General features: G+C 45.8%; 1 protein-coding gene across 4 annotated transcripts in view; it reads right to left on the reverse strand.

Moving 5' to 3' along the window:
* Nucleotides 1-16,028, reverse strand: part of MYO7A (myosin VIIA) — a 344,985-nt gene that overhangs the window by 307,810 nt on the left and 21,147 nt on the right. Inside the window, exon 2 of one of the 4 annotated variants that reach the window (XM_077451417.1) lies at nt 12,447-12,500. In XM_077451417.1, coding sequence (XP_077307543.1) covers nt 12,447-12,464 — 18 coding nt within the window. In that variant the 5' untranslated portion in view covers nt 12,465-12,500. Of the gene's footprint in view, nt 1-8,481; nt 8,923-12,446; nt 12,501-16,028 lie in introns of those variants that run through there. The other 3 variants (XM_077451415.1, XM_077451416.1, XM_077451418.1) reach the window with 3 other exon arrangements.

Raw genomic sequence — 16,028 nt, forward strand, 5'->3', positions numbered from 1 at the left:
TAAAAACTACTGGTCACAGGTTCTATCTGTAATACAAGCAGTGGTGGGAATAGATGTAGCCCAAACCCCGTGGATATGCCTTCTAGGCTTAGTAGAAGAATTAGCCCCCAGGATAGCAGACAGAACTCTGATAGGACTCCTAATTTTCTATGCCAGGAAAATGATCACTCTCTGCTGGAAAAAGCAGGCCCCGCCGTCAATATTGTTGTGGAAAACACATGTCAATAAAGTACTACCACACTATAAGGAAACCTACCATAATAGAGGATGCCCCAAAAAATACACGAGAATGTGGGCCAGGTGGCTGGCTGAGGCCTCCACAGCGTCCACAAACTGAGCATGTACATAATGCCACTCTACGGGTGGATGCGATTTTGCTGCAGTAGGTGATTAGTATCGATTTATTTGCTTTTATTTATATATTGTAGCCTCTGATATGGGTTTATTTCATTTATTTTATAGTCCCTTGGGGCTCGACTGAAGAATTTGGTCCTTAGTTATTTCAATTGAGCGGGAGCCAACCCAGCACTAAGTTAGTTGTTTGTTTGTTCTTGTGGACGTGCTACAGCTGTAGATCAATAATGATGGAAGCAGCCCACTGACCCCTGCGTGGGTCTAGTCCCAATGCTGTGGCATGTTTACTGTTAACTGTTGATTGTCTGTTTGTATGTCTTAAACTCAATAAAAATATTAAAAAAAAAAAAAAAAAGGGTACAAGACCACTCAAATGTGAAATCAATGTCCAAAGGCATATGGATGAGCCTTGCTGTACCTCTTCGGGGGACACAGAATACATGAGGGCATGAAGAGAATGCTGGTATACATGTGTGGAAACAGAAAGGGATCTAGAATGTAGAGAACATGCAAAGACACTCAAGGAGATAACCAAGAAGCACACCAGGAAAAAGCAGCTCTGAAAAAGAACCACCATAAGGATAAGCCAGAGAATAAAGCCAACGACTTTCCCCCAGCCATGGCCCAGAGTACCACTGACCAACAGATGGACAAACACCCTTCAGATAGATTTTCCTGATTGATCCTTTGCAAACAGCTTCTAGAACTTCTTACCCCTGCCTTCCTCTCCATAGATGTGACACAACTTCTAACAGACTTCTGAATGAACCCGAAATCTAGTGGATGGAAATAGAAGGACATGCTGCAAGACCCAGAAGCTGCTCAGACTGGGGCTTTCAATGGAAGCCAATATCAATCAAGTGTACAGCCCATTATATCAGATGAACTATTTAGATAAGAGTGCCCCAGATATAAAGGGTTCCAGTGGTTGCAGCCTAATGCTAGGTACTCACGGTTAGTTTTTATTTTGTGGGCTGAATAGAAAAAAAACAGAGTGGTCGACGTACTAACTATGCAATGTTAGTGAGGTGATATCCCCTGATATGCTATTGTGTTCTGATCGGGGAACTGTCCCCACCCCACCAGAAAACACTGATCAGCGCTCACACCCATTGGCTACAAGAGCTGATTGGATGCTGGTTTTCCAGCATGCCCATTCAATAAAAGCCAGTCTGTTGGACAGGCTACTTGTAGGCAGGTGCAGTCTACTTTCTCCACTGCAGGTGGAGCTACCTGCAGTAGCACTGCAGCTGGAGAGGAAGCCAGGAGGAACATGGTTCCTCTATGGTTTCCTGGGGAAGTGATTTTATTGGATGCTGCAACCCCAGGTGACTCTGGCGACCATCTTGAGGCAGGCAAAGCCTTTTTAAGGCCCCCGACTCCCAGGTTTGGCACACTTTTGACGAGTTGGTAGAGAAGGGACAGGTGCACCACCTATGAGGGACAGTATTAGCGCTAGGAAAAGGTTCCTGATGAAGTGGGAAAGCGTAGGGTTACATCGCTTCTGGACACCTTCCTGATTGGGCACGAGACGGCCAGGCCGCATTCTGTCCTCTCTCGACAGATGCTGTCAGTCCGGCTGGAATCTCCTCCTTCACGTGTTTGGAAACTCTGGGGTTGATTTACTAAAGGCAAATCGACTGTGCATTTTGTAAACTCTGCAAGTGCAGTTGCTCCAGAGCTTAGTAAATGAGCATAAGCTCTGCTGACTTCCATCATCCAATCATGTGCAAGCAAAAATGCTGTTTTTTTATTTTTACTTGCACGTGATTGGGTATTTGCAAAATGAAATTTAACCTCATTTATTAACTCTGGAGCAACTGCATTTGGAGAGTGCAACTGCACTTTGCAAAGTGCACAGTCCATCTGCATTTAGTAAATCAACCCCTGTGAGTGTACCCGGCTGGGTAGTTTTCCCACCAGGTCTGTTGTGAACTGTCACTATATTACTTCAATACAAGTTTTTCATTGCCCCCGACTGTGTGAATTATTGCTGCTGCACACACTGCACCCCACCCACATGCTGTACACACTGGCTGAATGTTGGCTGGTTTCTGGTCAACTGGCCAATACCATACCATGTGAACCAGCCTTAAGCCATCAAAGATCATCAGACCCCACTGCAATCTGTTATGACCCTCTTTATTATCAAATAATCACAGCATACAAAGTGAAAAGTGATAATGTTCTGAATGAGTAGGGGAGGGAAATTTCATTATGAAGCGTGCATTCCGAAAATTGCAATGCTTCATTAATTTAAAAGAATAGCCCAGGAATTCCGCCATGGAGCCCTGGGACCATTGTTTGTTCTTCCAGTGGGATGTTTGGTTTCAGGACCTGTGCTCTTCAAAATTTTTCAACATTGCGGCCGAAAAACGAACTTCGATTTGACCCCGCTAACCCTAAGAAAATCAAATGAACATTCTTAAAATAAGAAATTTCAAACAAAATTCAATTAGTTTATTGGTAGTTTTATTGTGTTGCCTGATAAATGCTCCACAGCTTGGGAGGTCAGGCCGTTGGCAGAGAAGTAAGACCCATTTCACACTGAAGGCGTTTTTCAGGTGCTAAGGCTACTTTCACACTGGAGCGTTTTGGGCGCCGGTGGTAAAGCGCCGCTAAAAATCATCGTTTTGCGGCACTTTTAGGCCGCTAACGGGGTGCTTTTAACCCCTGCTAACAGCCGGAAAAGGGTTAAAAGCGCCCACAAAGCACCACTGCAGCAGCGCTTTGCCGGCGCTACGGCGGCACTGCCCTATTGAGAAGCACTCAGGCTTTCACACTGGAGTGAGAGGAGAGGCTTTTTACAGGCGCTTTGCAGATGCTATTTTAAGCGATATAATGCCTGTAAAGCGCCTCAGTGTGAAAGCAGCCTAAAAGGGCTAAAAATAGTGCCTGTAAAGCACCTGAAAATGCCTCTCCTGTAGCCCCAGTGTGAAAGCCCGGGTGTTTTCACACTGGAGCGGTGTGCTTGTAGGACATTAGTAAAAGTCCTTCAAGTAGCGGTTTAGGAGCGGGTGTATACACCGCTTCTCCACCGCCCCTGCCCATTGAAATGAAATGGCACCACTGCCAAAGCACTTTAGCAGTGGCGCTTTTCAGGTGCATTTAACCCTTTCTTTGGCCGCTAGCACGGATTAAAAGTTATTATACCGTATGGTAATCATGTTAGTGGACGAAAAGCGATGTGAGTGGGAGAGGGGGCTTAATATACGATTTTAAGTAACCATTGAACTAGTGGCGGCTGCCTCCGTAATCTTTGCGCCCGACCCCTAATCTGCATGCAGGGTGCTGGACGCATGGATTGCAATGGGGGTTTTTTTTGAAGCACATGATTAGAGCCTAAGGCTCCAATTGGCTTAAAAAAAGGGTGGGCTTGGGACACAGAGCACTGCGTCCTGAGCCCACCCAGTTGCTATTGTTGTCCCGATTTTCCTCCCGGCCAATCAGGAAGCGGGTCCTGAGACATGATTGGCCAAGAGGAGAAGCGATTGTATTGGCCACCGAGGGAAGGAGGAGGGAAGCCACTAAAGTGGAAGCCACCATGAAGCCCGAGGAGCAGGGTGAAGCCACTGAGGAGGAAGCTGCCACTGAGGAAGAGATGCAGGAAGCTGCTCGTGATCTAGATGGGGTAAGTGCAAGGCTGGTAGACTGACCAACCGAGCAGGGGTGTGTGGTAAGTGCAGGGCCAACCGACGGGGGGGGGGGGGTGTCTTGTTTGCTATCCCCCCAAAATATACAGCACCAGCTGCCACTGCTTTGAACCCTTCCACAGAATATGAATCATACATGTGTTTGTGTGTTGAGGCATGCTGCATTGGGCGGGTTATTTGAAATGAAAGGTCTGAGAAAGCATAAAAAATAAATCGGCCCTGCAAATTTTTTCTACACAGAGCTAATGCAGTGCAATTAACTTTGCATTGAAATTTACTGCAAGGCGCATTCACGATTACCACACGGTATAATAACATGCATCTCGCGTGAACGAGCCCCAGTGGCCATGTCACACCAAGCCACTGTTGATAGAGGCTACAAGCTCTTGTTTATCGGTGTCCTTTTTGGATACAAAAACACTTTTACGATAAACATTTTCATTTCTTCTTGTGGAAGTTGAAGGAAAGTGCACGCACATCCTGTAACAACTTACATGACCCCTCCATTGTGTGACCGGGTCCTTTGTCAGTGGCTGGAATGGAGGTAATTTGATAAAGTGTCTCCTATGAGAGCAGAAGTTGGGTCACAAATGTCAGCACTTGCAAAAATCGTTTGCCAGGCTCCTATTGTTTTAATTGTTACAATAAATTGTCCCCGAGTGATTGAAGAGCCCTTCCTGGTAGACACTATTAAAATGTCATCTGTGCCAAAAATACTAGAATTAACGGCCAGCTCCAGAGGTTTATGGCCACTGCATGGCAATCTATATGCTAATGTGAACTTCTGAAGGCTTGTAAAAGCAATTGTCCATGGCTATCAAAAAGATTTCATTCCTGGGGGTCTAATTTTATCATAAAGGGAAACTGTACTTCACTTAAAGTGAACACGTCATTAATACACGGGAGCTGCCCTTGGTGTCTTGGTTTTTAAAGGTGCAAGTTTTGAGGCTGTCATTCTTATCCCAGCATTGGCTTCCTAGTAAGCCATTGGCCTACCTGGCTAGGTATTGAAGCCAAGATGGCAGCCTTGCAGCTTGAGAAAAATGGTAGTGGGAGTTCTTACATCCCATCCTCATTATTTTACTGAGCATATGACGAAAAAGTACTTTAGATGAAAACAGAATGTGAAATTTACTTATAAAGGGGGCTTGTGAATGGCTGTGTGGTGGCGCCAAGAGTGTAAGTCACTATCCCGCTTCCACTGCATACCAGAACAACAATCCACCAACTTGAGGCTTTAACCCTCCACCATCTTGTGCCCATCTCTTTGCCAGAACCATTTTTTTTTGTGTTGTTAACCTAGAAAAGGAAGTGTGTCTACAAAGCACCACCCCCTATCTTCTTCTCCATAACTTGAAATGTAATTGATAAACACTGAACACAGGAAGCTAACAGGCAACTTACTAGATTTCTGGCAAGATCAACAGGTATACACTGTATATATATATTTTTTTTGTACTTGACAAACATTTATAATACAGCATTTTCAACTGTATATTTAGCAAACCAAAAGGGAGAAAATAAGAGAAGTTCATTGCTAGGTTTTACTCTGAGAACGTTCTCTGGCGTCATCCTCTTAGAACGGTCTCCGGCGTCGTCCTCTGAGAACGGTCTCTGGCGTCGTCCTCTGAGAACGGTCTCCGGCGTCGTCCTCTGAGAACGGTCTCCGGCGTCGTCCTCTGAGAACGGTCTCCGGCGTCGTCCTCTGAGAACGGTCTCCGGCGTCGTCCTCTAAGAAAGTTCTCCGGCGTCATCTCCAGTGTCATACTCTGAGAACGGTCTCCAGCGCCATCCTCTGAGAACGTTCTCCAGCGTCATCTCCGGCGTCATCCTCTGAGAACGGTCTCTGGTGTCATCCTCTAAGAAAGTTCTCCGGCGTCATCTCCAGTGTCATCCTCTGAGAACGGTCTCCGGCATCATCTCTGGCGTCATCCTCTGAGAACGGTCTCTGGTGTCATCTCCAGTGTCATACTCTGAGAACAGTCTCCGGTGTCATCCTCTGAGAGCAGTCTCCGGCGTCATCTCTGGCGTCATCCTCTGAGAACGTTCTCCGGCGTCATCCTCTGAGAACGTTCTCCGGCGTCATCCTCTGAGAACGTTCTCCGGCGTCATCCTCTGAGAACGTTCTCCGGCGTCATCCTCTGAGAACGTTCTCCGGCGTCATCCTCTGAGAACGGTCTCCGGCGTCATCCTCTGAGAACGGTCTCCGGCGTCATCCTCTGAGAACGGTCTCCGGTGTCATCCTCTAAGAAAGTTCTCCGGCGTCATCTCCAGTGTCATCCTCTGAGAACGTTCTCCGGAGTCATCCTCTAAGAGCGGTCTCCAGCGTCATCCTCTGAGAACGTTCTCCGGCGTCATCCTCTGAGAACGGTCTCCGGCGTCATCCTCTGAGAACGGTCTCCGGTGTCATCCTCTGAGAACGGTCTCCGGTGTCATCCTCTGAGAACGGTCTCCGGTGTCATCCTCTAAGAAAGTTCTTCGGCGTCATCTCCAGTGTCATCCTCTGAGAACGTTCTCCGGAGTCATCCTCTAAGAGCGGTCTCCAGCGTCATCCTCTGAGAACGTTCTCCGGCGTCATCTCCGACGTCCTCCTCTGAGAACGGTCTCTGGTGTTATCCTCTGAGAATGGTCTCCGGCATCACCCTCTGATCACACCCTCCATAGTCATCCTCACTGAACGCTTTGATTTTATTATCCAATTTAAGTGTAATTCAATCAAACTGATCAAATCTGCAAACAACTGAATAACTTTAACTGAGTCGATCAGCCAGGGTGAGAAATTATCAATTGTTTTGCATTGTTCGGCAGCACTGAGTTACTTTGTTCATGAATAAGATCATGTTTCAATCGCTCAGATCATGAGATTACACAGTGGAACCAGAGATGCGATCGATAACTTACAATCGTAAGTTAAGATTGTATCAAAAGCCATTTACCATTTACCCTTGTGTTGCATATCTTTTGAATGGGCTGTGGACTATAGATTGATTCCTACCAGAAGAAATTGATAAAAATAGAAAACAATATTTTTTTACTTAAGCATGTACGGCCAGCATAAGGGCCCATCCACAATGACAACCACACTCTCCAACATCATCCTTTCCTAACGCTCTTTGACGTCATCCTCTTTGACCTCTGTCCAAAGGCTCTCTGCATCAATATGAGGTCAAAGAGTGTTTAAAAATTATGACTTTGGAAAGAATTCTGACAGGTTGGTGTTGGAGAGCATTTGAGGAGGGCAGCTTCGGAGAGTGTTCAAAAAAGGATGATGTTGAAGAGAGTTAGAGAGGATGTCAGAGACTCTGATGCCATCCCCTCTAACTTTCTCTGACCTCATTCTCTCTGAACACTCTTTGACCTAGTCCTCTCTGAATGCTCTCCAACATTATCCTCTTTGAATGTTCTCCAAAGTCATCCTTTTTAAACCGTCCCATATGTCAGATATTCTGAATGCTCTCCAACATCATCCTCTGATGAGCATCTATCCACATCCTAGGAGCATCAGAGTCAACCTCTCTGAACACTCTCCAACGTCATCCTCTTATGGGCACCCGTCCACATTCTGGAGCATCAGTCAACATCTATGAACATTCTCCAATGTCAACCTCTATGAACATTCTCCAACATTCATCCTCTGATGAGTGCCTGTCCACATCCTAGGAGCATCAGATTCGCCCTCTATGAACACTCTCCAACATCATCCTCTGATGAGCGCCCACATCCTAGGGGCATCAGAGTTAACCTCTCTGAACACTCTCCATCATCATCCTCTGATGAGCACCCATCCACATCCTAGGAGCATCAGAGTCATAGTCTATGAAGCCTCTCCAATGTCAACCTGCGAACGCTGTTCAAAATTATTCTCCCTAAATGCTCTATGATGTCATTCTCCTCTAACACTCTTTGACGTCATGGTCTCTGAACACTCTCCAACCTCATTCTCTCCAAATGTGTTTAACTGCTCACATCCTTGGGAGAGCCGGAGAGCGCTGGCTGCTGGCAAACTGAGGGATGAGGTAAGTAGTTCACCTTATTCATCATCCTCTAGTCAAAACAGGCATTTAACCCAGGGGTGCTCAACCTGTGGCCCACGGGGCCCTCTAATGTGGCCCACCACCTTAAACCAAGGAAGCGCATGCTCTGGGATGGCGGGTCCGTAAGTCTAGATCGCTATCAATTTGTTGCTGACGCTGGCACCAGGACCTGAAGAAGCAGGCGACTGGTTACCAAATCACATAAGTGGCCCTTGCTCTTCAAAAAGTTAAGCACTGCTGATTTAACCCTTGTAGTGCAGACGGTACCCCATTGCAAGAATAACTTTTTTCCCCAACCATGATGAGTTCAGCTTTTAAAAAGAGAATCTCTATAGCCAAAACAGAAAAACACTGGCACAAAGGTCATGAAATCTCAGCTGAGCAAGCCTTCAGTTCCGTTGTGGTTTCTATTTCAGGACACAGAGATAAAAATAACGTACCTGTGAGTAGGCTGGTCTGTGGTGTCCGCCCAGTTTCACCTCACAGGAGTGGTGCTCTGACCCACCGCACCCACGCCCTTGTGATTCTGCTGCCATGGCGACCAGTCCAGGTAAACGCATCAGTGAATTCGGTGTGCCTGTGCACCAGACTCCTCTCCTGCTGAGTGCCAGAGCTCCGACTACCAGCACCAAACTCTGCACAAGTCACATACCCTCCCTGGGGGACACAACAGCCACCGTTCACAGGATCCTTAGGCTGCCAGAGCGAGGCGCCCAGGCAAACCCCATTTCCATTGTTTACCAAAAAGGAGGTGCCAAGACCAATTAGTCTGTGAATAGAAGAGATACGTTTTGGCTCTGGGCCCTGAATTCCAGCTCTCTGTTTGCTCGTCTTTAGATGCAATGAGTGATGACTTTGTCCTGCATTAGTGTGGCGTGTTGTTTACTCCTCAGTGGAAATTGGTTTTATTGGTTCATAACCCTTTATACAAAAAGGAGGAGATGTCTGTGACTTGGCCGACTGCTTCACATGACATCACTCATGTGACAGGGACACCAAAAACAAAAAAACATTCTGCTATGTACCATTTGTATCTGATTGGCCCAACTCCAGACAATTTTGTTCTTTTTTTTTATTATTAGGATTCAGAAGTGTAAGCACTTCTGTCTGTAACTTCTGCCTGTTAACCTGTTGGGAAGATTTGCCCTCACTTCCTGTCCCTGTGACACCAAGACAGGAAATTAGGAGAGTGTCACGCTGGTCATACATGGATCCAAATTTAGCTGGTTCAGCAGGGACCAGACATATTCCGATCCATGTGAGGCCACTGTGGTTGAACTTCGACTTCTGTGGTCGCCAATTGTTTTACTGTCCTACCGGATAAAAACCACTTGATCAGTGATGCAGTGCTGCCACTTCCTGGGCTTACGTTACCGATCGCTGAGCCCGGGAATCCATCTAGCACCTGCGGTGGCTTACCATAGAGAAAGAAGCTATGGCAAGATGGCTGCCGCTCATCTCTATGCCCTCAGAGGACCGGAGCGACCTCTTGATGTAACTTCCGGTTCACAGGCCATGTAAACATGGGGTTTTTTTTCCCTTAAAGCTGGGATAAGCAATTAGCGGACCTCCAGCTGTTGCAGAACTACAAGTCCCATGAGGCATAGCAAGACTGACAGCTACAAGCATGACACCCAGAGACAGGGGCATGATGGGACTTGTAGTTTTGCAACAGCTGGAGGTCTGCTAATTGCATACCCCTACCTTAAATCAAAAGATAGTTATTTTTTTGTTGATCTTTTAAGGGTAGAGGATAGATTAGGGGTCTTTTAGACCCCAGATCTCTCCATAAAGAGGACCATCATCAGTGGCAGTCGCTCCATTAGGGGCACCGCCCTCCCCCAATTTATGTGCCGGCCCCTAATCTACATACAGGGCACTGGACACATGGATTTCAATGGTGTTTTATTTTTTTAAGCACATGATTAGAGCCCAATGCTCGAATTGGTTTAAAAAAAGGGTGGGTTTGGGGCGCAGAGCACTGTGCCCTGAGCCCACCCAGTTGTGTGACATTAGCAAATCAATATTCGCTATTGTCTTCCTGCTTCTCCTCCCAGGCCAGACTCAGGACCCACTTGTTGTTCGGCCATGAGGAGAAGCAACAGCCCCTCGGCAAGCAGAAGCAGCATTGGCCTCCTAAGACTGATCGCTGCCTTCCTGGCCCCATGAAGCTCACGTTGGCCACTGTTCTCCAGAGCCCATAGCAGCAGATTGCAGCATAAACAACAGCAGCAGCCCGAATGATGAGGATGAGCGGGAGCTGGTGTGGATAGCGAGGAGAAGTGTGTGTACTGTGGCCGGCCTGTTGGGGGGTGGTATATGCGAGTGAGGGGGGGGCAAGTTTGCCATCTTCCCCCCCCCAATATATTGAGCTCCAGTCGACACTGCCCGTCATGCTGCATTGTTATAGCAATAACAATACAATAGCAATAAAAGTGACTTTAAAACATTTTTTAAAGAGACAGTTTAAAAATGTAAAAAATAAAAAAATAAAAAAAATGTATAAAATAATTTTTTTTTTTTTAAAGTGTCCCCGTACCCTGTGTGCTTGCACACAGTACTGAACCCATATGTAAGCCACACCCACATATGTAAACAGTGTTCGCACCACACATGTGAGGTATCACGGCAAACGTTAGGGTGAGAGCACTGATTCTATCGCTAGCGCTCCTCTGTAATGTTAAACTGGTAACCTGTAGAAATTTTTAAAACATTGCCTATGGAGATTTTTAAATCCCGTAGTTTGGCGCTTTTCTACGATCACATGCAATTTTAAAGCATGACATGTTAGGTATCTATTTATGCGGCGTAACATTATCTTTCATATTATGCAAAAAAAAATTGTGGTATATATTGTTTTTTTTTTTTTTTTTTTTTATTCATTAAACTGTATTTTTTTCCACCAAAAATTGGAGTTTGAAAAAACGCTGCGCAAAAACAGCGTGACATAAAAAAATTGCAATGACTGCCTTTTTCTTCTCTAGGGTCTCTGCTAAATATATATATATATATATATATATTATATTAGGGCTGTGGAAATTAAAGATTAATTCCTCCATTAATCGTTAATTTTTTTGATCGATCCAAATTTTTTCGGGTTTCCGGGTCTTCAGGGATTTCCGTCGGAGATCCGGTAACGTCACGGACATTGCCGCCACCGGACTCCTTGGGTGACGCCATGCGTAGCTCCTCCCCCGTACGTATTACGTCCAATCACAACTTCAACATCACCGGACTCCCCCCCCCCCCTTCTCTTCGTTAGCAGACAGAGGCACTTGGGGAAGAGGGAGGAGTCCAGTGACGTTGAAGTTCTGATTGAACGTAACGCATACGGGGGGAGGAGCTACGCATGGCGTCACCCGCTGCTGCCCTATGGAACTAACACGATTGACAGCTTTACTTGCTGTGTTTTTATCATCTTTATGTGAGTAGTTTGTGTTTGAACACAAAAATTAAATCTTATACTTAAACGGTGAGCACTTAGATCTTTTCTTTCTACCCATGACCCGGCGTCCTTGCTGAGATCTAAGGAGACGTGAGAGAAGTTTATGGTCCTTGTTAACCCTTTTGATACCCGCTTGCATGACCACCTGTTTGCACAGGGGTCCATGCCATGAGGTGAGAGTGATTAGTTAGACCGGAGGTGGAGGGATTGTCACGCTACTGTGGAAAAAAATGACTTACGTCAGTGCTACAGTTTGAAGATAAAACGTATTTGTGTGAACTGTGAAGTTAAGTCATGGATTGTGGAAACTAACTAGTGTCGGGTGATTGTATATGGTGTATACCACATTTACCACTGACCAATGCAGATTTGCAATGCAAGGAGATCAGCTAAAAGTAGTTGGATCTGTATGTGCGTTATAATTAATCAAAATTAGTTGATTAAAAAATAAATCGATTAATCGAACACCAAAATTTTAATCAGTAACAGCCCTAATTTTTTTTTATATATATATATATATATATATATATATATATATATATATATATATATATATATATATAGTATGTTTGGGGGTCTAATTTAAAAAAAAATGATTTAAATGGGTAAAAACAAGTGTCAGAAAAAGGCCTCGTCAGCAATCACTGGGACAGGACTCAGACATTAAAAATGATCATAAAACCAGAAAACAAAAATGTGGGACTTTTAGGCTTCTTGCACACTGCAGCCTTTTTTGTTAATAGTGAAGGACGGCTTTAGACTTATTGCTCTCACTCCAGCTGGCATGCATTAAAATATAATTATTTTTCTGTAGATTTTTTTTTTCGTTATTAGAACAGTACCCATATCTACAGTATGTGAACACTTTAATTTAAGTTTCAATACAGCATGAATCTTTTTTTTTTTTCTTTTTTTTTTCGATTTTTTTATATTATCTACTACAAGAAATAAAAGGAGTACCTGCCGCAGAATGACCATCTTGTCACTTTATTCAGAGACATCAAGCAGCGGTATCTGGGGACAGACAAAACATTTATTATTATAACACGAAGAATTATTGGCTTTTGCAGCATTGTGTATGCGTTACAACATGTGCCCCAAACAACGGCCCCATATGGTGTCAGCTGCCTTTTATCAGCAGTCCTGTAATGACATTAGCATAGCCCATTCTGCCTGTTCAGCAGTAATCTGTTAACGAATGGAGAATTAAATTCCCATTGATAAATTGGACACGCCACTCGTCCTTTACATCTCCCAGGAGAAGACTTCAGCTCATTTCCCTGTGCTGGATTTCAGCACACACCTGTGACACCATGTAGAACAAGGCTGCTCATACTAGATCACTATATATACACATAAATACAATAAATATACAGTGCCTTGAAAAAGTATTCATACCCCTTGAAATTTTCCACATTTTGTCATGTTACAACGAAAAACCTAAATGTATTTTATTTGTATTTTATGTGATAGACCAACACTAATGCTGCGTACACATTGATCGCACTATCCGGTGGACAATCCGCCGGACTTTGCATTGCAGCGGACGTCCGCCGGACTTTCCGAACAAGCGGACTTGCACACACACGGCTACAAGCGAACGGACTTTCCGGGGGACTTTTGGTGGAGGTCCACCAGACTTTCCAAATGAACGGACTTGCCCCCACGCGGACTAAAGTCCGTTCATTTTGAACGTGACTTCAGGTACAACGGGACTAGAGAAGGAAGTCAATGTCGCCGACTCCATCGGCGAGATTGACACCTTGCTAGCCGCGTCGCATGGTATAGGTTTTAAGGGTAACCCCTACCCCGAAAAACGGCGTGGGGGTCTCCCCAAAGTCCATACCAGACCCTTATCCGAGCACGCAGCCCGGCCGGTCAGGAAAGGGGGTGGGGACGGACGAGCGAGCGCCCTCCTGAACCGTACCAGGCAGCATGCCCTCAACATGGGGGGGTGGGTGCTTTGGGGAAGGGGGGCGCCCTGCGGCCCCCCACCCACAAAGCACCTTGTCCCCATGTTGATGAGGACAAGGGCCTCTTCCCGACAACTCTAGCCATTGGTTGTCGGGGCCTGCGGGCAGGGGACTTATTGGAATCCGGGAGCCTCCTTTAATAAGGGGGCCCTCAGATCCCAGCCCCCAACCCTATGTGAATAAGTATGGGGTACATCGTACCCCTACCCATTCACCTGAGGGAAAAAGTGTCAATAAAAAAAAACACACTACACAGGTTTTTAAAGTAGTTTATTAAGCAGCTCCGGGGGTCTCCTTCTGACTTTGGGGGTCTTCTCACCTGAAGTGCATGTACATATACGTGATATACATGATCCTGTGACAGCTGCTGCCCTGTAGCAGTGAAATTGCTATAGGGCGGTCAGCAAGTGGTTATGAAACAAGAGGCTGACAAACAATCGTTATTCTAAAAATACGAATGTCATCTTGGGTTTACGCTACGTACGTACAGGGCCATTTTTAAGGCAGGGTAAAAGGGGCAGCTGCCCTGGGCCCTGTCATTGTTGTGGGGCCCAAAGCAGCTGCCTCATACTTGCCAACTATCCTGGTTGAAATTCCCTCATCCCTTGAGGTTTTAGTCCCGTGCTGTGTCCTGATATCTCAGTGTGAAGTGCTGCTACTAATACTGCCCAGCTCTGCCCTGTTGTTGTGTACAGATGACTCACCTGCAGACACTGTGTTTACATGCCAATTATCGGCATTCATATGTAAATAGCAATAGCATTCATATGTAAATAGCAATAGCATTCATATGTAAATAGTGGTGGCCAGCGGCATTAATATGTATATCATGCCCCCCTGAGGTCATATCCACAGTAATCTCTAGCAACCAATCAACAAGCAGAAATCATATACTGTAACCACTAGCTACTAATCAGTGAGCCGTAATGTGTGCTGTAACCTCTAGCAACCAGTCAGTGAGCGGTAATGATACACTGTAACCTCTGGCAACCAATCGCAATAGCTGCCTGATATGATTCAGTAAACTGATTTTGAGTCTAACTGCTATTAATTGTATGTCACAGAGCAGGTGGAGGGCAAAACTGTATGGGGGGGGGGGGGGGGGGGCCAAGAAAAGTTTTGCCCAGGGTCCAATCAATATTAAAGACGGCCCTGCGTACGTACTGTATATGGTCAACTTTAGACCTCGTCAAACCTGCAGCCTTATATTCCACAGTGAAGGCTGCAGCAACTGTTAGATGTGCCCATGCTCTGTGACGGCTAACAGAGGAAATGCCAGTTCCCGTTACTTTTGTGCTTCCAGGGACGGAATTAGCGGTCGGCTCTCTTTGGGGATTTTGCCTATACCTATGCTGGGGCTCATATAAGGACTCGCGGAAGGTGATCTCTGATTGAGGACACAAAAGGTAACTGCAGTTCACACCATTAAATATGCTCCACAACCCGGCTGCAGATATCAAGAATTCTCGGAGATTCCCGATCAAAGAATCCCGTAGTAAGTTGATGAAGTTGACCTCCTTCTAAACCTACCAGTTCCACGGCTTTCATGCTGATCCGCTGGCTTCTGTACTCGTCAAGTCACTGCATGCAGGTTGTGTCCTCATTCCACTCTTCTGCTATGCAGACTCGTTGTGGATCAGGGTTTTATAGATTTGAGTCCAGAGACAGCCAGGTAACTAGCATTTTCTGAAGGAGGTGGCAATGTCCTCTGTGTTTCCCCTTGCTCCTAGTCCTGTCTACAGACACGAAGATGCCGATGGAAACGGCGTCCTCGTGCTGTTTACATCAGCTCGTCATACTAACGGAAGTCATATGAGAGGCCACATCGCTGTTAAAGGGATAATCTCATTTAACACCCAAGTCATTAACTTTCCAACGCCGATCGGCATTGCCGCCACCTAATCTCTCACATTCTTTCCCAGGAGTGCCTGAGAACGCTTGTTAATCAGAACCACAAGACGGGATGTTTCGTTTACAAAGCCCATGATGAGGAAAATGGCAGAGCGGACTCAGCGACCAATCGTTTTCCAGATTACATTTTCCCAGCTTTGGTAGGCTGCGTGTGATTGGTTGCTAAAGGCCTTTGATGCCTTAGGCCTGAATTCAGTTGGGATTCCACGTGACAAGTGCAGATATCTCACTAAGTATATTTTATATTTCAGTAACTATTGGTCCTAGCGTATGAAAAGTGGGCTGGAGGCAGGTGCGGACTGACCATTCGGGCTCTCAGGCACTGCCCGAGGCCCCCATGCCACTAAGAGGCCCCATCATGGTTGCCAGCCTCAATAAAACCAGGGACAATATGTAAAAATCTGTGTTTTAAAAAAAAAATCCCAAGATTATAGCTGCCCCACCTCTCCAGTACCCTTTCAGTGTGTGTATGTGTATTCTATGTGTGTATATTGTGTGTCTGTGTGTGTATACTGTATGTGTGTATACTGTGTGGCACCATAATCTATTGCCTGGGGGACCCATAATCTCCTATTGCCCGGGGGCCCCATAATCTCCCATTGCCCAAGGGACCCCATAATCTCCTATTGCCCGGAGGCCCCATGAGTTGTCAGTCCGC

Source organism: Lithobates pipiens, unplaced genomic scaffold (assembly GCF_037356315.1).
Source record: "Lithobates pipiens isolate NorthernLeopardFrog02 unplaced genomic scaffold, aLitPip1_a1.2 Scaffold_23, whole genome shotgun sequence".
Taxonomy (NCBI): Eukaryota; Metazoa; Chordata; class Amphibia; order Anura; family Ranidae; genus Lithobates; species Lithobates pipiens.